A 23,174-nucleotide genomic window follows, 5' to 3' on the forward strand; every position below is an offset into this window, starting at 1 on the left:
CGGAGTCGATTACAATACTTCCTTTGACTACGCTCGGGAAGTAAAAACAAAATAAACATTAAAAATCCTGTCGCACCGGTTACATGTTTCTGAGTTTCCGTTCAAAATAAAAAAAGATTAATGTGACATAATTCTTGGTTAGTACAACATAATTTTTGGACGAATTTGGCGCCCATTGTCGTTGGCGCCCCTAGGCAAGGGCCTACTCCGCCTATAGCTAGTTTCGGCACTGCCAAGACAGAATGGAGGAAGGGGTTTCCAGAACGTAAAAAACTTATATCAGAGACAAATCTCAGATCTGAAGAAGTATTTCTTGAAACGAGCAGAAAGAAATGAAATGTTTCGCACTATCACAAGAGCAGATTTGAACCACACACCCTTAAATCTGTCGAACACCGAAGAAATCCACACCCCCCACACAATAGACAAAATAATAAGTCGGCTAAAACAAAAACAACTACATGGAAAATTTTACAAAGACTTAGAAGAAACTCATGTCAACAAGAAGATGCCATTGATTTGGTTAAAAAAATCAAGTTTGTATGCCGAAACAGAAGGATTTGTGTTTGCTATTCAAGACCAAGTAATCAATACCAAGAATTACAGAAAATACATCATCAAAGATCCGAATATAAGAAACGACTGCTGTCGCCTCTGCAAAGCAAAACCTGAAACGATCCAGCACATAATCTCCTCCTGCAGCATCCTGGCACAAATTGACTACAAAGCTAGACACGACAACGCAGCCAAAATCATTCACAAAGAATTAGCAACACTTATGAACTTAATCAAAGATATAACACCCTATTACACTTACATTCCATCTCCGTTCCTTGAAAATAACAACTATAAATTATACTGGGATCGCACAGTACACACTTAAACATTACAGCTAACAGATCAGACATCATACTTACAAATAACACACGAATGAAGCCATTTTCATTGACATTGCTATTCCTAACACAAACAACATTATTCAAACATACCACACCAAGATTTCAAAATATCTACAATTATCGATAGAAATGAAATCCATGTTGAATCTTAAAAAAATTTCAATTCTACCCTTAGTTATCTCTAATGTAGGTGTAGTCCCAAATAACTTAGTTGAGAATTTAAAGTCTTTGCATTTGAATGATTCAATAATTGTCAAAATTCAAAAAGCTGTTTTATTAGGAACATGTCATATTGTTCGTAAGTTTCTCGAACAGTCTGATCATGTCAGTCAGATTAGATTAGCACCAGTATAGGTCAGAGTAGTGTAAGTCACTTTCCAAGTGATTCGCGGATAAATGTTTTGTAGTTACGCTAGACTTTTGGGGATGGGGTGAGATTAGAGAATAATAGCAGACTAATTTGTATGCTGTAATTCTAGAATCTCAAAAGTTGTTTTGTTAATCTAATCAATGCATATCATTACTTGGTCTTAATACCCGTAATGATAGAAGTCTTGCCTGAATGCCGGTCATTTCCGGGTCAGTGGTGGGTCTTAATAATAATAATAATAATAATAATAAACCTTCAGGTTTTATCGTAGTTAATGATCGTAAGGATGACATGGACATGGCGTTCTGTCTTATTTTGGCATACAGGGTGATTTTTTTAACCTGAAACTTTAAAATATCTCGAAAAATATCCATTCTAAATACGAAAAAATATTTAGAATCGAAATTTCATCATTCCATGGGGGAAATATATTGGGGATAAGATTAGTCTCCCTAATCTTATCCCCAATCTTCGTTCTACGAACCTATGCATACGCTTGTGAATTACATTTGCAAAAGAAATAGCACGTTTTATGTAAATATTTACTTGAAATTCGTCGTCAAAAAAGTGTAATCATTTTGCAAATTTTGAATAATGGGGCAATTGTTACCTGTAGAAATGTGAATGCCTGTTTTATACGTTTATTTTGTTTTATTTCTTATTGTATTGTTTTTGAAATTACAAAAAAAAAACAAAAGAAAAGAAATAACACAAACATTTAATGTAAACAACACTTGTGCGTGAGTTGCGATAATAGTATGTAAATAGTTTCTTGACATGTCATTTTTCAGTAAATTGGAAAAATAAATTTTGTTTTAAGACTAATTTTAATTTTTTACAATGAAAACGCAGTATTTTTATTGCAAACGGATTTCAGATTCATATCCAGAGGTTTTCAGTAGGGAAAATCTACATAACTGAATTTCGTCTATTACAGCGTCATCTATGATGAATCGAAAAAAATGTTTCAAGCAAATTGTACATTCTTTTAGTCGTAGAATCCGAATCTGCACTAAAAAGTAGGGGTACCTGTTTAAGATTTCAAAGTTACCCCCCGCCCCACTTCCAAGGAGTATGACAGGGGGGCTAAGTTTATCACCAATAAATTTCCCTCACGGAAAGATGAAATTTTTATTCTAAATATTTTTTCGTAGAGTGCATATTTTTCGAGATGTTTAAAAGTTCCAGGATAAAAAAATCACCTGTATATTAATGAAATGAATTAAACTACGCTGTTATCATGAACTTTCACGCGTTCATGATAATGGGTGGTTGACTACAGTATTGAAATGATCTAATTTTTAAATGAGGACACCACAGTATTACAGCATACAGGCTGACTCTGAAAGCGTGGCGGAAAAAAATCCATGAAAGCTTATTGCAAGTGAAGGAAGGTTCCATTTTTTAAATTGGTGCCTCAGTCATTTTGATTTTTAAATGTATTAATAAGACTAGCATTTGTGTGTTCAATCCAATGTAAATAGTTCTATAGTAGTGGGTTCCAAAACTGGGAATACATGAATAAGTGAATAATTATTAGGGTCAAAAAATGTTGAATATTTCATGTTTCTACATGTTGTTCGCAATAAATGAATTATTCTCTGCTTTAAAATCGCGCGTAAAAATGTAAACTTTAAATTAACCAATAGCGCTACTGAACGGAATCAACTAGAATTTTCATTGGTAGAGCGTAGATTTCGAGTCGTTTGTTGGATCGCAAGTCGTAACACTCGTAACCAATTGCAGTGGATTTAGTAGTCGACACATGTGTGCATTTAAAATTGGGAATTGCTATTTTTTTTTATATCACAAAGCAATAAAAGAGTATTATAAAGTCATTTCGTCCCATGAGATGATGTCGATTCATATGAAAAACTTAAAAAAGCGGGCACGTACCGATTTTCCGTTTCCGCACTGACCCTAATTTTTATCGACGAGTGTATTCGGCCTACCGACAATCTTGCACGTGCGCTGTAACCTGATTACGTCACAGGTTAACCGACGCCATTTGTTTTCAATCTCTCACGTAAAGGCGTTTCTTTGCATTTAATTTTGTAAATAGTTGTAATTTAAGGTAGGGATTTATAAAATTGCGTGGCGAAAGAGTAAAGTGTGACATTTTCTGTCATTTACAGCATTTAATTGGTGTCAGTCATGGGAGTCCAGGTCGAAACACTCTCACCCGGCGATGGTAAGTTTATCAAACAGCTTATTGACAACAAATCGCTAATAAATCATAATTTAATGAACCTATTATCGACTACTAATCGCCCCATTCAATCACTCAATTCGATTCAATTAACGCCTCCGTTCGAGAGTTAATTAATATCAAATAGCGGCTATGCGGTAATCCCAATGACCTTGAAGTAATGAATATTTTTTATCAATTTGCAGGTCAGACCTTTCCCAAAACAGGTCAAACCGTCGTCGTTCATTATACGGGTACTCTACAAAATGGAACGAAGTTTGACTCGTCTCGAGACAGAGGCGTGCCCTTTAAATTCCGCATCGGAAAGGGGGAAGTTATTAAAGGCTGGGATGAAGGCGTAGCACAAGTAAGTTGACAGATGGGTTGGATATCAATTGTCATTATGATGTTAACAATCCTTGCGCTCTGATGCTTGATGTTACTAATTTCAAACTGATTTCTGGTTGAAATTGCTAGCATAGTAGACACAATGATAATATGTAATGTATTGATTTGTTTTTAGTTAAGTGTTGGCCAAAGGGCGAAGTTGACGTGTTCTCCAGACTACGCCTATGGGTCACGTGGTCATCCCGGAATCATCCCGCCAAATTCTACATTAATCTTTGATGTAGAACTCCTAAAGGTTGAATAAAAATCTCATTGCAATGCAGTCAGATAGTCAAAATTCAGAAGTAAAAGTTAAAGTTACAATTTTTTTTTCTACTTAATAACGTCTTGAGTATCAGTTAGATTAACATCTCACTTCATGCTACAACATAGGAGCTGCTTGCTAAATTTCTTTTTTGAAATGTATGTGTTGTGGTGTCCCAATAAAAAAAGTTCATGTCAGGATACAATGTCTTATTCCTTAGAATATATAGCTTTATTTAGAATTCAATAAATAAGTTCAGAAACATCATGTTAGAACCTCTATAAAAATACATAACACATTTTGATAAACTTTCCAGTTAACAATAACCAACACTAACCAGTCTACACGAATATTGCTAAATACAACTGCTAAGCGGGAGATTTAATAGAAGAATAATTCGGGGAAATTTTGTTCGTACGCAGGCTTTTCCATTTTCTTCTCGATTTCCGGCGGATTGCGGCGTTCGTTCGCGCTCAGCGACTTGAAAATTTCGTTCAGCTTATTCTGCAAAACATCATGCTGAAAAATCGAAGTTTTAAATCAGGCTTTGTTAAATAATTTCATTTTACTTTTGGCTGCGTCCTTCTGACGAGTTCAGAAAATGTTGCGGTACGGAATGTGTCGCTCAATTGTTTGCGTCGGCGTGCTTCCGCCTCCTTCCGCGTTTCTGCCGGTTCCGTCAATACTTTTTTCATGCTCTCAAAGGTCAACTCTTCCTCAGGTAATTTCTGGAAAACGAAAATAATTCATTATACTAAAAAATTTAAACAATTTCAAACGCGTTGTAGTCCCATACTTATTTAAAATTGAAATTTGATTAAAAAATCTGGGTGGGAAATTTGAATAATACTATGTCATAGTCATCCCAAGTAGTAATGAATGGACGTGGAAAAGAAAAGTGATAGGTATTTTAAAATATGTCAAAATTTAGTAAGTCTGTTAAAATTTCAAAAAAATGTGGCCGCAAATGCTAAAAGATAAAAAGAAATTACTTACTAAAACAAAACTTAGAAATTCATCCGCTCAAAAGAATATAGCAATCGCGGAATAATAATGAAAATTCCCGGTTTTAACTAGTTAGAATAATTCAAAATCTGACACGAATATTTTTTGTCGCACATATATACTCACATTCCCAAAATAAGGAACTGTTTCTCAACTTTCTTTTTTCCACAATAGCTTTGTTAAATCTCAATGCTGATTAAAATTATCTATGATCAATGTAATTTTTTTCCTTAAAAGTCGAAATATGCAATAGTACTGGTTCTGCTTAAGATTAAGTGAAGTGCTAGTGAATTGACATTTGCTTTAGTACATAAACATTTAATTGCTCAAAATTTTGTATTTTTATTATTGCAGCTAGTTTTTTTACCTCTTATCGATGACGCGATAACATTTAAAAATATAATGGCAAAGGTAGATTTATTCATTTGATAATTTTATTTTTACTTTCCTGTTATAAGAAGACATATATCTAAACGTAAGTTTGTGTTACCATTAGGCTATCATAGATAATGAAAATAATTAGTTTAGTACACCTATTTAAATTGTTCTTGTACACAACACTTTAAGCTATAAATAAAAGGTAAACAATTGCCATTGTTCGTACTTGTTTGAAGCGTAAATAACACAACTACCTTTGAGGAAGTTCCAGAACAGAACAGTGCAAGTGATGCTTTTGTAGCTAATGAACAACTATTTCTACTACAATGCTTGTTTGGCAGAACTTAATACCGTTCGACAATATCGATTGGGTCTTTGCTAAATAACTTAATTTTAGGCGATTGACATTTACGAGAAATCCGAAAGCTCTTATTATAGAACATGCGGAACTTAATTATTTCATTATGTTTCCATTATGTTCGAACTAGTTTATTTAGACATCAATCTGTCGTTATTAAATAACAAATTAGTGGAGTGTAGTAGTAAAAGTTTCTCTAAATTTTGTCGTTTTCAAGAACTTACCATTGCAGTTGGAGGTTTATTGTTGTAGGTAGTTTTAAAAATCTTAAATAATGTAATCAGTTTCACTTTAGCTTTTACCCGATTTGACACCGTTCTTGAAAATAAGTTTTCAACTTATAACTGCAATATTTAGTAGTGTTGGGTTAGTTGTTTATGTAAACGTATCCACAAACGCAATGGTTCTTATACGAAAGAAGCTGGTATTATAATGATTATTGTATTTCTACTTTGTTTACATTTACCATTGACTTTCCTAAAATATTAGTTGGTAAAAATAACTACTTACTCGGTTTAATACATATTCAATGAAATATAACACGTTAGTTTATTGGAACATTTTTCGTGTTTGGTAAGGTCAAATGTCTAGCTAAGATCAAAATCAAACCTGCTATTAGTTGACCCTTCACTGTCAATAATTGATTGACAAGATTAGTACAATCAGAAAAACAATAAGGTTGTATTATAGATATTTGTCTACGTTTTGTCCAAGTAACATTAATTTTCGTTATATTGATGGTAATTTTAAATATCAATTTTATGTTAAACATGTTCTAATGATTCAAATTCGGTCTTTGAAGCCGATTAGCGTTAGTTGCAAGGCAGTTCTGTATAGAAAACGAATAAGCCCTTTTTTAAAAATAAATTAATTCGTTACACTGATAAAAGTATTGTGATGATTTCTTTTTACTTTCCTAGCGTAGACGAAGGAAATGTAGCAATCTGTATTTGCTCGAGCGTATTTCAAGCAACTCAACTTTCAAAACTAACTTCAAGCTTGCAGTATAAATTTCAAGGCGGAAGATTATGCACTGGTGAATTATTAAAAAAAAGTTTACACAATCTGATACTAGTCATTTAAGGTATCGATTGAAAATTATTTTCATGTAACACTATTTTACAGTTTTCAACATATTTGTACTTATTTGTAAAAAATAGTTGTTTAAAAATCCTCAATTCTACCATGTTTAAATATGGAGGTCTCGCATTTCACACTAAATTTTTAGTTATCTTGCCTGATAAACGTACCAAAAACTAAAGAGCTCTTTTACCTTTTATCGACAAGGTGACTAAATTTGTAAACTGTTAGTTGTATCATTTTTTCATATGGACTCTGCTTATTTAGATTGAGTTTTTTTTGCACTATTTGTTTAGATTTATTATAATAATTAACAATTTACAAATTTAATCGGTTTTAAACAAACAACTTGTTTGTATTTTTATACGTGTTTTAAGATAAGGTGACTAAACAGGTTTGTGTACAATTTTAAACCTATCATTATGTTCTTTCACAGAAATGTAAATATTTTGGAAAATACTAATCGAGTTCATCGGGCGACTGGCTACTTTTATATTTTCTCGACGTGTCATGATTGTGTCTGCGTGTCTGTCTGCCGTCTGTCCGGATTTTTATTAGACACATAATCTTCGAAACTACCGCACCGACTGTTGTCAAATTTTATATGTATGTTAAGAATATCCTGTAGATGGTAAAACGCTAATCAAAATTTGCCTAATCATCCCTATCACCAATGCAATATGACACCCTCAAAATTTTTCACAATAAGTAGGACCTACATTTTATAAAATAACATACTTATGTACTTGTTTTTTGTGAATTTGTCTTCAGATTTTTCCCGAAGCATTCAAATTTTCGCAAAAAACCGAAATTGTATTGCAATCTTTTCTACGAGTAAAGTTACTGTGGCGTAGCGTGTGTCAAGCTTGGTTTCAAACATCTGGATTTTTTGTTTCTTATATGTACTATTCCTGCTAGTATCTACATTTTTTGGAAGAAAAACCAAGTGTGTTTAATTAATTAATTAATACACGGGATTAGTCACTGAGCGCGCGGAGCTCGATATTTCATTAATTAATAATAATTATTAATAGAAACAAAGTCAAATATCAAAGTTGTGGGTTTTTTGACGACTATACTCTGTTCTGTTTTGTTGTTAATTGGTGCGTAATACACAATTTAGTTTTTTTTTTTTAATGAAACACCGTGTATATTTTATTTTTACATATTCTCATTAGTCTTTATATTTTTGAAATTCCGTTGCAACGTTGCCACGTTATTCCAATTTTCTTGAAGTTTTTTGGCAATGGCAGGGTTCGTAAAAAATGTCAATAGGGTTATTTTCAAAATCTGTTACAATATTTTGTGAAAGGGTAAATAGAGGTACGCTTTTACTTCCCGAGCGTAAGCAACGGAAATATTGTAATCGAGTCGGTCGGCCGACTCTCTACTTTTACATTTTCTCGATCTTTCATGACGACAACGAAGAAATAGGTCTCCCGTTTCCGTCTATCTGTCCGTCTGTCTGCCGCCCGGATTTTTATTAGTCAGATAATCTCCGAAAATACTGGACCGATTGTTGTGAAATTTTGTACTTATATTAGGAATATCATGTGGATGGTAAAACGCTAACCAAAATTTGTCGAATCATCCCCACCACTAATGCGATGACGTCATTTCAAAATTGTACATAGTAAATGGGTTTTAAATTGTATAAAATAACATAGTCCTACACATGTAGTTTATGACTCCGAATTGAGTTTTTTCCCGAAACGTCCAGATTTTCGGGAAAAAAATCAAAATTTGCAATTTAATTCCGAATCTGCAAAACCGAATGCTTTGAAATCTTGCAGATGGTTTACAGTTATGATAAGCATGGTAAATTTTTACTCAAAATGTATTTGCTCATCCCCCCTTAAAAATTGATGACGTCACCTCAAAATCTTAAATGTGCAAAATATGATGAGTCTGTAGTTGTGATTTATCATTCCATTCATATTTTTTGGATTTGCATATACAGGGTGAATAAAAAAAAATTAATGTTTAATCAGAAACGACAAAACCGAATGCTTTGAAATCTTGGAGATGTTTTAAAGTTGTCATAGGCATTTTAGTCAAAATGTATTTGCTCATCACCCTCCTAAAAAATTGATGACGTCACGTCAAAATTTTGCTGAATAAATCCTACCTTAAATGTGCAAAATATGATGATTCTGTAGTTGTGATTTATCACTCCGTTCATATTTTTTGGATTTGCATATACAGGGTGACTCAAAAAAGTTAATGAATGCGTAAATTTATTTTATTGCTTTAATCAAGAATTGCAAAACTGAATACTTTGAAATCTTGCAGACGTTTTAAGGTCATTGTAAGCATGGTAAATTGTTGATCAAAATAAATCTGTTTATTTTCCCCAAAAAATTTATGATGTTATCTCAAAATTTTGTCGAATAAATCCTATCCAAAATGTGCAAAATATGATGAGTTTTTACTTGTAATTCATCATGGAATTCATATGTTTTATTGATTAAATTAAGAACGAATGACCTCATTTTCCCAAAAATGTTAAAATACAAACATCTTTATTTAATAAGAATTATAATAATGATGTTCAGAACATTTTGCGATTGTAGCTTACTAGTTAATTGTTTTGATACTCTATTTCGAGGAGACGAACTCATTCAAATCAAACTAATTTTTTTTTTTAATAAGCCATCATAGCAATCACAAAAAAATGAGAAAGATGTCAATGCCAAATAATGACAAAATTGAAAAACTTAATCTCAATTTATTTTAAAATGCCCCGCTTCAAAATGTAATACGAAAAAAGACATAATAGGCATGCAGTCGTCACGATTCCGACAGCGAGGGAAGTAAGTCTAAACTCTTTAGACCAATTTTTGTTGTGTTATCTTCCTCTATTTTCTGTTCTCATTCTTCATATCTCATTTAAAAAAGGTAAAACGTCGCATTAAAAAAAATAAATAAAATAAAATGGCAGTAATAAAATACAGGATGTTCTATTTGAAAAAAACTGAAATATCGATAGTTGAAAATTGTAATCATTATTTTTTTCTAAACACTGTGTATAAAGATTCAATTTTATTTATATCACAACAAAATATGTTAACAGATTTTGAAAATAACCCTATTGTCATTTTTTTGTCAACCCTTCCATTGCGAAAAAATTTCAAGAAAATTGGAAAAACGTCGCACGGAAATTTCAAAAATAAAATGAGGTTATAAACAATTAATTAAAGTCAATTAATAAGATATCTAGGAACGCGCCCTTAGTGACTCACCTTCTACACATATAGGCTGGTTCTTAATATGTGGTTAAAACTTGGAAAATAAGAAAAAAGTTCATATTAACATATGTCCAAAAATATATATATTTAATGCCACGGGGTGTGTAATAATCAGACTTCGGCCTAGCGGAAGTGATGCTCATTTTACAACTTTGGGAATTCTTAATAACAATTACTACTTTTTCTAAGTTTTCTTCAGTTATACGAGTTCTCCTAGATCTTCAAATATTTTAAAAATTAAAAATAACTGATCAAGATCACAATTTTTGTGATGATCTTGATCAGAAAAATCCTGAATTTATCGCCTGACGTCGCGCCATCGTATTTAATATTTGTCTGATTAATTCCCTATCACTTCGGCCGTGCTTAACTCTGGTAGAGAATTTTGAATTTTTACAGAAGTAACAATTTAAAATAACAAGCTTCTAATAACTGTTGAAAATGGCAGTGGTTGGAGGTAATTCAATTCGTTTTCAAGTAATGAGTAAGTGTAATGCATTACTTTTCAAAAAATGTAATGAGTAATTGTAATGAATTACTTTCTTTAAGTAATTTAGTCATTTTTACAATTACTTTTTGCAATTACTAATTTTAACCCAAATATTCAAAAATATTGTTTTGTTTTTCTCTATGAATCGTTTACCTGACCTGCTGGTTCGTCCCCACAAAGAGAAGATTAACTTAGTAGGGAGTTAAAATCTAAAATGGGTTTAGAACAGAATTTGTTAAGAAACCAGGTAACCAAGATAAGACTGATTTTGGCACTTCTGACATTTTCGACCATTTTTCAACCAGAAGTCATTTTATTAGTTGTCACTCCCTCTCGACAGAAGAACATGATTAGCCCCGCCCACCCCCCCTGCCTCCTTCTCAATGATTAATTTTATCCGATCCGAATTAAATGATCTGAAGAAGGGAGTGGGTGGGGCTAGTACTTGCTAACATAAGACTGATTTTGGCAAATCACATATTCTTCAAGAAAACAAAGGGTGGGTGGGCGGGGCTAGTATTTGATGAGGTAAGACTGATTTTGGCAAATAACATTTTCTCTAAGAAAATAGAGGGCGGGCGGGGCTAGTATTTGATAAGATAAAACTGATTTTGGCACTTTTCTACTATTTTTCAACTATTTTCGAAAAAGTTGAATACATTAACCCGTATTCAGCGCCATTCTTTAAATTATTGTTTATCTATTTTTTTAATAATAAATTTATTAAACTAAATCATTTTTTAAATCGATATTTTAGTGAATGCCCTATTCACTACCGTTTTTTACGCTTCTATTAACTAATTAATAATAATAACTTAACGAACATTCATTTGACAACGTCGCAAAATTTGCTAAAATCTCACTATCCGTGGACGTCAAACATATCCAACTTGCACATTTAATGAATAAAAATTTATATTGCAGCAATTTAACAGTGGCGGACGTCCACCAGGATCCTTTAGTTTAATAATGGGTGCGGTCAATGCAGCCCACCACTCCAGGAAATGTTGTAATATTATAAAAATTGGTCTAAAGAGTTTAGACAGTACTTCCCTCGCTGTCGGAAACTTGACGACTGCATGCCTATTGTGTTTTTTTTCTCATTACATTTTTGTAGTGGGAATTAAAAAAAAAAATGCGATGACGTCATCAACATTTTTGCAAGGACACGTATGTCAGTTGGGATAGATGTAGTGTAATACTAAGAATAAAATTATTGTATTCCCAAATTTTCCGGAAAATGAATTGGGTCGTTTTGAATATTGATTTGTAATAAAAATAACGAAACAAAGGAAGTATCGTAATCGAGTCCGTCGGCCGACTCTCTACTTTTACGTTTTCTCGATCTTTCATAACCCCTAGAATACGAAGAAATAGGTCCCCGTTTCCGTCTGTCTGTCCGTCTCTCTGCAGTCCCGGATTTTTATTCGGCAGATAATCTCTGAAAGTACTGGACCGATTGTTGTCAAAGTTTGTATTTATATTAGGTGTATCATGTAGATGGTAAAACGCTAACCAAAATTTGTCTAATCATCCCCACCACTAATGTGATGACGTCACTTCAAAATTATACATAGTAATTGGGTTTTAAATTGTGTCAAATAACATAGTCCTACACATGTAGTTTATGACTCCGAATTGAGATTTTACACGAAACGTCCAGATTTTTGGAAAAAAAAAAATCAAAATTAGGAAACGACATTTTGACCTTTAATTTGGAATCTACAAAATCGAATGCTTTGAAATCTTGCAGATGGTTTACAGTTATGATAAGCACGGTAAAATTTTAATCACAATATATTTAGTTATCCCCTCCAAAAAATTGATGACGTCACCCCAAAATTTTGCTGAATAAATCCTATCTAAAATGTACAAAATATGATGAGTCTCTTCTTGTGATTTATCAATCCATTCATATTTTTTGGATATGCATATACAGGGTCACCCAAAAAATTAATGAATGCGCGAATTTATTTTTTTGATTTAATCAGGAACTACAAAACCGAATGCTTTGAGATTTTGCAAATGTTTTAAGGTTATAAAGAACATAATAAATTTTTAGTCAAAATATATTTGCTTATCCCCTACAAAAAATTAATGACGCCAGATCAAAAGTTTGTCGAATAATCCTATCTAAAATGTACAAAATATGATGAGTCACTTCTTGTAATTTATCATTCCATTCATATTTTTTGGATTTGCATATAGAGGGTAACTCAAAAAAATTAATGAATGTGTGAATTTAGTTTATTGATTTAATCAGGAACTACAAAACCGAATGCTTTGAAATCTTGGAGATGTTTTAAATTTATCATAAGCATGGTAAAATTTTGATCAAAATGTATTTGCTCATCCCCCCTAAAAATTTGATGACGCCACCGCAAAATTTTGCTGAAAAAATGCTTAAATGTGTAAAGAATGATGAGTCTACTATACTTGTGATTTATCACTGCATTAATATTTTTTAGATTTGCTTATACAGGTGTCTGAAATAAATTAATGACTGTATCAATTAATTATATTGATTAAATCAAGAATTACAAAAATATAATACGAAAAAAGACATAATAGGTTTGCAGTCGTCACGTTCCCGACGGCGAGGGAAGTACTGTCTAAACTATTTAGACCAATTTTTATTAAATCTGAACTATTGTTCAACATTTTTTGATGATTCTGAGCGACGAAACACACTTAGAGCATGCAGAATCGTCCCAAATTACGAAGAGGAAACACCACCAGCATCGGCGAACGGATTTATGTTGAAAATTATTCAATATAAACTGAATTCCTTCCAATATATTACCCATTTTGAACGATTTTATATAAATGTCAACATAAATAATTATTTAAAGACGGTGATGTCGTCGATTAAAATATTGATTAAAAAAATCGTCAAATGACATTAATTAGCCGATAAGCAATGGCGCTGAATAGGTAAATTTAATAGACATTGATTAAGGGCTTAATAGACTCTACTAAACATAATCGACAGCGCTGAATACGAGCTATTGTCTTTTAGATTGCGATCATTTTCCTTCTACCTTTCATTTTCTTAGAGAATAGGTCATTTGGCAAAATTAGTTTTATTTTAGCAGGTACTAGCCCCGCCCACCCACCCTCTCTTTTCTTAGAGGATGTCATTTGCCAAAATCAGTCTTATCTTACCAAATTCTAGCACCACCCACCCGCCCCTATCTTCTCAGAGGTTGTCATTTGCTAAAATAAAAAATACTATACATAGTTAAAAAACTGATAATATTTATCGGATATTCGCATATTCCTGAAATTTGTTTTTAGGTCACACAAGTGGCTCGACTTTTTAAAGACATTATTATGAGACAATTTTGACATTATTAAGCAAAAAAAAAACACAGATGTAGTAATTAAGATGCTCAAAAACTGAAACAAAAGTTCTTTTTGTCTGAAATTTCAGGAAGTTCAAGCAACCTTGTATGTTTCGTTTATACTTGAGCAGTTTATTATATGTAGTATGCCTTTTTCAAAATAAATACTTGAGAATTTAAAAAACTACCGTATTATCTCTGGTATAAAGTGTATTCCAAAAATAACGAAGGAAAAAAATAAAATTGATTAAATTTAACTTTCTTTTAACACATTAACCATGCAAATTGTTTAAAAACTATCGACATCTGACCCAGAAATTCCTTCTAGTTTATGTGGTCCCCTTCAAATTAAAAAAATAATAATATAACCACTAATATTTCTCAGTCTCTGATGTGCCTTTTTTAATTTTCTTTAATTTCACGTAGTTTTACAGTAGGCATACTAAAGGTAATCCAGAAAACGCCATTTGAATCTTGCAGGCTAAGAGTGCAAAAGGAGAACCCGACAAGTAGATAATATTTGACAATATCTTGTTTCGACAAGAAAACTAGTGTCAGGAGGCAGACAATGAAGGTAGATTATAAGGAAAGGGTGGACATGTGACTCTTTTACTAAGTGGCATAACAACTGCTAGCACTACATTTGTACTATTAAGAACTAAAACTAAGAAAACCATTATAAACAAAAATAAAACTGATTTTTCAAAAAAAAAAAAATAAATAAATAAATAAAAATTTACAATAATTACGATTAAAAAAATGTTTTTATGTGGAAACATTTTTTTTTTTTTGCTTTCATATAGTTCCTGCACACGGTTTCAGATTTTATTCGTCTTCCTTCGGTTCACTTAGGACGACTTGATAAAAAAGCCACAACGGCCCTTATAAATTACCCTTAACTTCGTTTATGTTTTCTCATTAGTACTCGATTCAAACATCTAATTTTTAACTCCACAAAATTCTATAAACATAAGCTCTTCATCATTTTAAGGGTGAGTACATATAAACTTCTGTCCAAGTTTTTGCACAAAAGTATACGTTCGAGTGCAACAAACTTCACACCGTTGAAAAACCGTAAAAAACCTTACCCAGACTGCTTTTCCGTTTTTTAAATTTTGTTGTCAAAAAAAAAAAAAAACTACAACGCGTTAAAACTGTGATGAGTATGAGATTATCTGGTTTTCGCTATTTATGGATCAATTTAAATTTTCAAAAAGGTACATTAGTAGAAATTGTATTAAAAAATCAATTGCGCTTTACAGGAATAAAATATCTTAATAAATAACTGAGTAAACAGGGGCAGAATATTTAAAATTGGTGAGGCGGTACTCTCTTTATACGAAATTAATTTAAAAATATATGTATTTATAACTAAATTAATAAAATCAGAACGCGAACACCCAATTTCCCACCACAAGACAAAAGTTAATATACCTTTAATTACTACTAACTTGTTTAAAAATATTTAAAAAATTGCAGTCTTTCTCGTTTAAACCAGTCTCCGGTTACGTTTACTGAACTATTAACTATCCAAAATAACAACAAAAATAAACAATAAACAAAGGTCAACCTAGCCGCAACCCGCTGGTCGAATTCATCATACCAAAAATAAAACAAGAAGAATAAACTGAAAATATACCCTTTGAACTCCTGGCGAACTCGATGCACTGTCGACTTCCTGGTTCGTGTTCATCTCAATAATGCTACCCCTCGCATTCTCGATCCAACTGTTCCTCTGCCCGCCGACGACCACCCCCGGTCCGCCGGCGCCATACGGTGACGTCTGGGCGAGTCTGGACGGATCCAGACCGCCACTCTTCACGTTCTCGCAGACGGCCATCTAAACCGACAGCTCAATACATCACTCTCAAAACACGATTCAATTCAGACTTACTTGATCCACTAGCAGATGGGGAACTTTATTGGCGACTTCGCAATTTGCCGGGTAGTGAACCAGCAAATCTGGCAACAAATGGGGTGCTTCTTGTTTACGAGCATCCACGATTTGATTCGCGTAATCAAGGAGAGGTTGGATACTGACTACGCTTGGTATCAACACCAACAGGCTTATGACGAGGGCGTGCAAGTTGAATTTCTGACTGTTGGATAACGACGTGCTGTTTAAAGCGAGACTCTGAATTCTGGAATCGAAAGTAAACGAGGTTTATTGCCCGGGAAGAATTACGTAAAATTGCACATTTCACATTTCATGTTGAAACAATGGTCACTAATTTTGGTTTAAATATGGTTTTCGTAGCGTAATGACATGACAAGCAAATATCTGAGGTTGTTTCCTCTGCGAAAGACAAGGAAATACTATAATTATAATTTTGTATTGAGAATGATGTGGTTAATGACTACGTATAATTGCAGAATTAATATTTTTAGGACAGGAAGAAAAACAATTTCTTTATATCTTGCAGAATGTTACTCAAGTGAGTTGTGTATTAAATTCTAGATAAAGTTTTTCCAGTTTCGGATTAATAAATTGTAAAAGCCGAATCAGAATGGCACTTGGTTTAACATCTAAATGTGTTCAGAGGTATAACTACAAACGTAAAGTGAACCGGATTTATTGATTGTAAAACGGCTGAACATTGCAGCCGTTTGATAGTTTCCAGAAAATTTCTTTTAAAAAGGCTTTATCTACATGGTGCTACGATTTCGATAAAAAAGCTTTTTCTTTTGTCCAATATGAGAATTGCCAATTTCATGCTTTCTCGACGTCTCATAGCTTCTAGAATATGAAAAAGTAGGTCTTTTTTGGCAATTTTATTATACACATAATCACTAAATCTACTGAATTAAAAAAAAAAATACAGGTGTATTTTAAGAAGATTATCGTCTCCACCGAAAATTTGATGATGGCCTCAAAATTTTGCGAAGTAAATTCTTTTAAAATGTGCAAAATAATATGCTTCTGTACTTATGATTTATTAATCCACCCTTATTTTTCATATCATACATGTGGGTCTTGGGAAAAAATCAAAATATTACTATCTAACTTGGAATCTACACAATTGATTATTCTGAAATCACCAACACGATAAATCAGAATTCATTAATTTTTCTCCTTCGGAAACTAGATGACGTCACTTCAAAATTTTATTAAGTAAATTTTGTTTGAAATTGGAACCGCTTACACAAATTTTAATTTGTTTTAACTTTTTACTTCCCGAGCGTAAACTAAGGAAGTAGGTATTGTAACAGGGTCCATCTGACGAATGGATACTTTCATGTTTTCACGACGTTTCATGACCCCTAGAGTACGAAATTATAGGTCTCTAGAGCTTTTGTAAACTGGTTTTTGGACTTTTGAATTTAATTATGTATCGTTGAGTTGGTGCGCCGTTTTCTGAACACGCTGTATGTATGTTAGGAATATCGTGTAGACTAACTCACCAAAATGTATCTGATCATTACCACCAACAATGGGATGACGTCATCTCTAAATTTTACCATAATAAGTATTATTTCAATTTTATAAAATAACATACTTCACTTGTGGTTTATGAGTCCGTGTTCAATTTTTACCCTAGACATCCAGATTTTTGGAAAAAAAAAATCAGAATTGTATAACATTTTACAATTATTTAACTTTGAAATGACCTCTTTTTTTTCTTAACATAACATAAAATTTTCACAACAAGAAACTTAAAACATGGCTAAAATGGTACATTTTTGCAAGAAAGTATGAATTTGAAATTATGGGGCGGAGCCTAATTCCAAAATCGATATTTCCTTATACAAATTTTCCATTTTAAACATGTTTTAAGTTTCATGTTATGAAAAGAAGTCTACATATATTAAAACAAAGAGGCAAAATGTAAGCCCGCCCACCCACCCTATCTCAATTGTGATGATTTTTTTTATTCGCCGTGAACAAAGGGGGCGGAGCTTAACTGCAAAATACTTATTTCTTTACAATAAATTAAAAACATGTTTTTGAGTATCGTGTTCGAAGAATACTATGTATATTAAGAAAAAAAAAAGCAAAATATAAACCCCGCCCACCCACCCCATCTCAATTGTGATGATTTTTTTTTATCTTAGAAACTTAAAACACGTTTAAAATAGTAATTTTTTGTACGGAAATATGGATTTTACAATTAGGCGCCGCCCCTAGGTCTGCCAACGAATGAAAACTTCAATCAAGGCAAGTATGGGTGGGGCTTAATCTTTGGCTTTAATTTTTTCATAATATACATAGTATTTCTTGAATAACACGATACTCAAAAACATGTTTTTAATTTTGCCTCGAGAAATAAGGATTTTGCAGTTAAGCCCCGCCTTCTTGGCTCACGACGAATAAAAAAAATCATTACAATCGAGATAGGGCGGGTGGGCGGAGCTACATTTTGCTTTTTTTTGTTAATATGTGTAGTTATCTTTTCACAACAAGAAACTTAAAATATCTTTATAATGGTAAATTTGTATAGGGAAATATAGACTGCAGTTACGCTCCGCCCCACGGTCTGACAACGAATGAAAAATTCATCACAATTGAGATCGGGCCGAATGGGTGGGGCTTCTCTTTTGATTTTCTTTTTTTAATTAATACATAACACAATTACTTAAGAACATATTTCACATGGGTTCATAATTTGTTGTAGAAAAATAAGGATTTTACAATTAAGCTCCGCCCCTCGGCTTACGACGAATAAAAAAAAATCATCAGAATTGGGATATGGTGGGCGGGCGGGGCTTATATTTTGACTTTTTTATTTTCTTAATATACATAGCCAACTTTTCATAACAAGAAACTTAAAACATATTTTAAGTTTAATGTTGTGAAAAGAAGTCTACACGTATTAAAACAAAAAGGCAAAATGTAAGCCCGCCCACCCACCCTGTCTCAATTGTAATGATTTTTTTTATTCGCCGTGAACCAAGGGGGTGGAACGTAACTGCAAAATACTTATTTCTTTAGAAGAAATTACAACATGTTTTTGAGTATCGTGTTGTTCAAAGAATACTATGTACATTCAGAAAAAAAGCAAAATATAAACCCCGCCCAACCACCCCATCTCAATTGTGACGATTTTTTTATTCTTAGAAACTTAAAACACGTTTAAAATGGTAAATTTTTGTAAGGAAATATGGATTTTGCTATTAGGCTCCGCCCCTAGGTTTGCCAACGAATGAAAAATTATTATTTAGATGAAGACAGGCATGGGCGGAGCTTAATCTTTGGCTTTTTTGTTAATATACATCGATATTCCTTGAATAACACGATACTTAAAATCGTCTCACATGATAGTTTTTTGTAGAGAAATAATAGGGATTTTGCAATTAAATTCTGCTTCTTTGGCTCTTGCCGATTAAAAAAAAAATCATCACAATTGAGATAGGGCGGGTGGGCGGGGCTTATATTTTGCTTTTTTTCTTAATATACGTAGTCGTCTTTTCAGAACAAGAAACTTAAAACATGATCAAAATGGTAAATTCTTCTAGACAAATGTGGATTTTGCAATTAAGATCCGCCTCTCGATCTGACAACGAATGAAAAATTCACCATAACTGAGAATCGAGATTGGGGCGGGTATGGGGGGGGGGGCTAATCTTTGGCTTTATATTTTTCTAAATATACATAGCATTCTTTGAACAACACGATACTCAAAAACATTCTTTTAATTTTTCGTAGAGAAATAAGGATTTTGCAGTTAAGCCCCGCCCCATTCGCTCACGACGAATAAAAAAAATCATCACAATGGAGATAGGGCGGGTGGGCGGGGCTACATTTTGCCTTTTTTTCTTAGTATGTGTAGACTTATTTCGACAACAAGAAACTTAAAACATGTCTAAAATGGTAAAGACAAACAGTAAAATTCACTTTAACAAAATTAATTTTTTTTACGAAGTCATGCACAAATATATGAGCACAATTCAAGAGTATAAATTTTGAAACCATGTCATCAAGTTTTTGGAAAATATGGCGAATAAATAACAATTTCCCATGTCTGCGATAACCTTAGAAGTGCGCTAAATTTTAGAGTGATCATTGTTTTGTGGTTTCTAAGTCAAACTGTAAAATAAATAGCAATTTTGATTTTTTTTTTCAAAAAACTACATTTATTGGGTTAAAAATGTGGGTCGAACATTAACAGGTATAGAAGCACATTATTTTGCAGATTTGAAATAGAATTTGCTTGACAAAATTTCGAGATGACGTCATTAAATGTTTAACGGGGATGACATCACCATCTAGAAGCATCGAGAACAATATACTTCACCTTAACTGTTGTCAAAGTACTATAGGCTTTGGTAAACAAATTTGATAAGAATAAAAAAATAATTTCCATTTTGAAACATGGTCGTAATATTTCTAGTTTCGGCTAAAGTGAAAACAACTTCTCTTTTTAAATGAAACTACCACTTCTTTTTATTTCTTGTAAAGTATTTTCTAAATAAAATAACACAAAAATGAGATCTGATGTCAACAGTGCTACCAACCATTATAGAATATACCTAAATAAATTTTATCTGCAGATTTTTAATTCGCAAACAATTTTCTTAAATAATAAATACATAAATAAATAGGCATGACATCTCATACAAAATATTAGGTATTTTCAACAGCCGGTATAGATTTGAAAATTCTACGTGTCATCAAATTTTCAAGAATTAATTACTTATGTTTAAAAGAATCAACTATAAACGGAAAATGATAGTATACATTAGATTTAGGTCATATTGGGATAAATAGAGGAATGTTAACCTGATGCTCAAAGGAAACTACATATTTGTCGATTTTTTGTATGATAATCATTTTCACAAACCGTTGCCGCGGATCAAACAGAAATCTGAAACTTTTACTTTGATGTTTAAAACCTTGTTAGCACATTTATGCGCGTATCTGACACTGGAAATAAATTTTAATAAACATTCGAAAAAATAAAAAAGCAATCAAACAAAAACCGATACCGATAGCTCTTCTTTGATTGCGTTGATACTTTTCCACTTTTTAACTTGAAAGAAAAACTCTCGTTCTGTCACGAAAACAAGTTTACAAGTCGCGACTTTACAGAAACCGCTCACTTCCTGGAAAGCAATGGGAATGACACTTCACGTCTGGCGACTAGAAACTTACCCTAAAACCAACTGCAACAAGTCAATAACTGTCTCAGTACTGGCTAGCTCGACGCACAACAACGCCAGCGTCGTGTAGACTACCTCCACGTTGTCTGGTGTATTTGTGTCCATTTGCAGGCTAGTGTAGAGAGCGTCGTAAATTATGGGTCCGTGCTTGTTGATGAAAATGAGGTCGGGTCTAGAGGATTTTTCCAATACTAAATCCAATTCGGTCACGTTTACCCTGCGAAAGAAATAATGGTTTCATGAAGATTTAGTATTCTAGTAGGAAAAGCCACAAAGGTCAAACTGACAATTGAGTAAATAAAACTTAATCTTACAGTGAAGGATGGTAAATGTTAACGCTATAAAATTTTATAGGGATCGTTAGTTGGTGTTAAACAAATGTTTCACTTATGTGAGTTCTATTATACCTATACCTACTACTCTCATAAGTTGCCTACATTGTCTTTGTTTAAAAAATGATGATAAAGATTTGATTTAGTTTAACGACAGAAATACCAATATCATTATGTGAACAAAACGATTAGTTATAAAATCAATTTTGGACGTAAAATGGCATGCCTTTGCTAAATTCAGGTCGCTCGATTCTGATCTAAGTCGTGACACATTCTAACGGAACTCAATTATATAGCTACGGAACTTCAAATCACTGCAATTTCATTTATAACTTAACACTAAACTTCCATTTTGAACATACGAGTCTCCTTAAAAGAAAAAAAAAAGTACAATTTACTAAGTTTTGTAATCAAAGCTTAGTTCCGAAGCTATCGTAAGACAGAAAAATATAGAGAATTAGAGTTGGCTTTGAGCACAGTCCACGGAAAATAATATGGTATATCTTAAGGAATTATGCATTACATTTGCATTAAAATAAGTAAAGATATAGCAACTAATTTAAATAAATTGAGTTTAAAAGTACGTAATTCTCTCCGTTGCGAAAATAAAATCTGCATACTGAAATTGTTGTCAGAAACGTTTACTGCGAAGTGTTCACTTCCGCGAATTGTGTCTACAAAACAACGGATAAATCTTGAATACTCATGAATAAACACTGTACAGAGGGTTACAGCGTCAAGAGAGTGATATTGATATTACATCAAACGATTCTATTTACGCTACAACAACTTAATTATTACGTTGCGATGTAATTAATGGTCTTTCCGAGAGGTCGAGAGTAGCAGAAATGGCAGGCTTCCAAAATCAATTTCAACTGATGTTTTACCATAGACTGTGTGGCGCTACGTTGATCTAAAATAAAGACATAGTCCAAAACCCGGCAACAAAAAAAAGTGTCACAATTAGAGTTCGAATATGACGATTATTAAGTGATTGAAGACTGATATTTTGCATATTTCGGTTTTTTGCATTATGTAACTATCATTGCATATTTCAGATTATTTTCCTTGTTTTTACATACCTTGCACGTTTTTTAATTTTTAACAATATTTATTTTATCCCTCTTTAAATAAATTTAGATTACTTTTTTCGTATAAATAGCGATTCGTCACTTTAATGTTTTCTCGTCGTTTCATGACCCCTAGAGTATGAAAAAATAGGGCCCCGTTTCCGTCTGTCTGTCTATCGTTTTTAGCTGGCGTGTGTGTTGAAATTTGGTATATAATCTCCGAAACAACTCGCCCGATTCTTTTGATAAAACACTAACCAAAATTTCTCTAACCATCCTAACTAATAATTTGATGACGTCATTTCAAATTTTTGCATAGTAATTTTCAGTGGTTGGAAGTAATGCATTATTGTAATTCAATTCTTTTTCAAGTAATGAGTAAATTGTAATGAATTCCTTAAAAAAAAAAGTAATTTGTAATTGTAATGCATTACTTTTTAAAAGTAATTGTTCCAATCACTGCCAATTTTATAGAGTAACATATCCCTGTACTTGTGGTTTATAAACCCACCTTGATTTTGTTTATTATTATAATTTTTATCATTTAATTCGTCTGATAGAAGCGCTGACTTTGCATATGAAAGACGTCGGTTTCGATTTCAAGCTTTTTTTGCCGATCAAATCAAGGAGGGTTCACTTCATTTTTCTTATTTAAATTTTAT

The 23,174-nt window shown here is 32.6% G+C and overlaps 2 protein-coding genes across 3 annotated transcripts in view; one reads left to right on the forward strand and one right to left on the reverse strand.

Annotated features, from left to right (window-relative positions):
• Positions 1 to 3,235: 3,235 nt before the first annotated feature.
• Positions 3,236 to 4,314, forward strand: LOC135136008 (peptidyl-prolyl cis-trans isomerase Fkbp12-like). Its single transcript, XM_064065121.1, has 4 exons — positions 3,236 to 3,343; positions 3,405 to 3,460; positions 3,664 to 3,824; positions 3,981 to 4,314. The coding sequence occupies exons 2-4, from the start codon at positions 3,424 to 3,426 to the stop codon at positions 4,107 to 4,109; spliced, it is 327 nt and encodes a 108-aa protein (XP_063921191.1). The 5' UTR covers positions 3,236 to 3,343; positions 3,405 to 3,423; the 3' UTR covers positions 4,110 to 4,314.
• LOC135136007 (protein EFR3 homolog cmp44E-like) overlaps positions 4,304 to 23,174 on the reverse strand; it is a 37,363-nt gene continuing 18,492 nt past the window's right edge. For both annotated transcript variants that reach the window (XM_064065119.1, XM_064065120.1), the window contains exons 4-8: positions 21,103 to 21,327; positions 15,907 to 16,153; positions 15,652 to 15,852; positions 4,679 to 4,837; positions 4,304 to 4,628 (exon numbers count right to left, since the gene is read on the reverse strand). In XM_064065119.1, coding sequence (XP_063921189.1) covers positions 4,491 to 4,628; positions 4,679 to 4,837; positions 15,652 to 15,852; positions 15,907 to 16,153; positions 21,103 to 21,327 — 970 coding nt within the window. In that variant the 3' untranslated portion in view covers positions 4,304 to 4,490. The remainder of the gene's footprint in view (positions 4,629 to 4,678; positions 4,838 to 15,651; positions 15,853 to 15,906; positions 16,154 to 21,102; positions 21,328 to 23,174) is intronic.

This window comes from Zophobas morio, unplaced genomic scaffold, assembly GCF_036711695.1.
Source record: "Zophobas morio isolate AGI-343-1 ecotype UQ-CSIRO unplaced genomic scaffold, CSIRO_AGI_Zmor_V1 ptg000026l, whole genome shotgun sequence".
NCBI classification, from domain to species: domain Eukaryota; kingdom Metazoa; phylum Arthropoda; class Insecta; order Coleoptera; family Tenebrionidae; genus Zophobas; species Zophobas morio.

Coding starts and splice junctions, on each gene's coding strand:
- LOC135136008 (XM_064065121.1), top strand. CDS start 3,424: ATGGGAGTCCAGGTCGAAACACTCTCACCCGGCGATG. Junction 3,461..3,663: donor AACACTCTCACCCGGCGATG/GTAAGTTTATCA, acceptor ATCAATTTGCAG/GTCAGACCTTTCCCAAAACA. Junction 3,825..3,980: donor GGGATGAAGGCGTAGCACAA/GTAAGTTGACAG, acceptor ATTTGTTTTTAG/TTAAGTGTTGGCCAAAGGGC.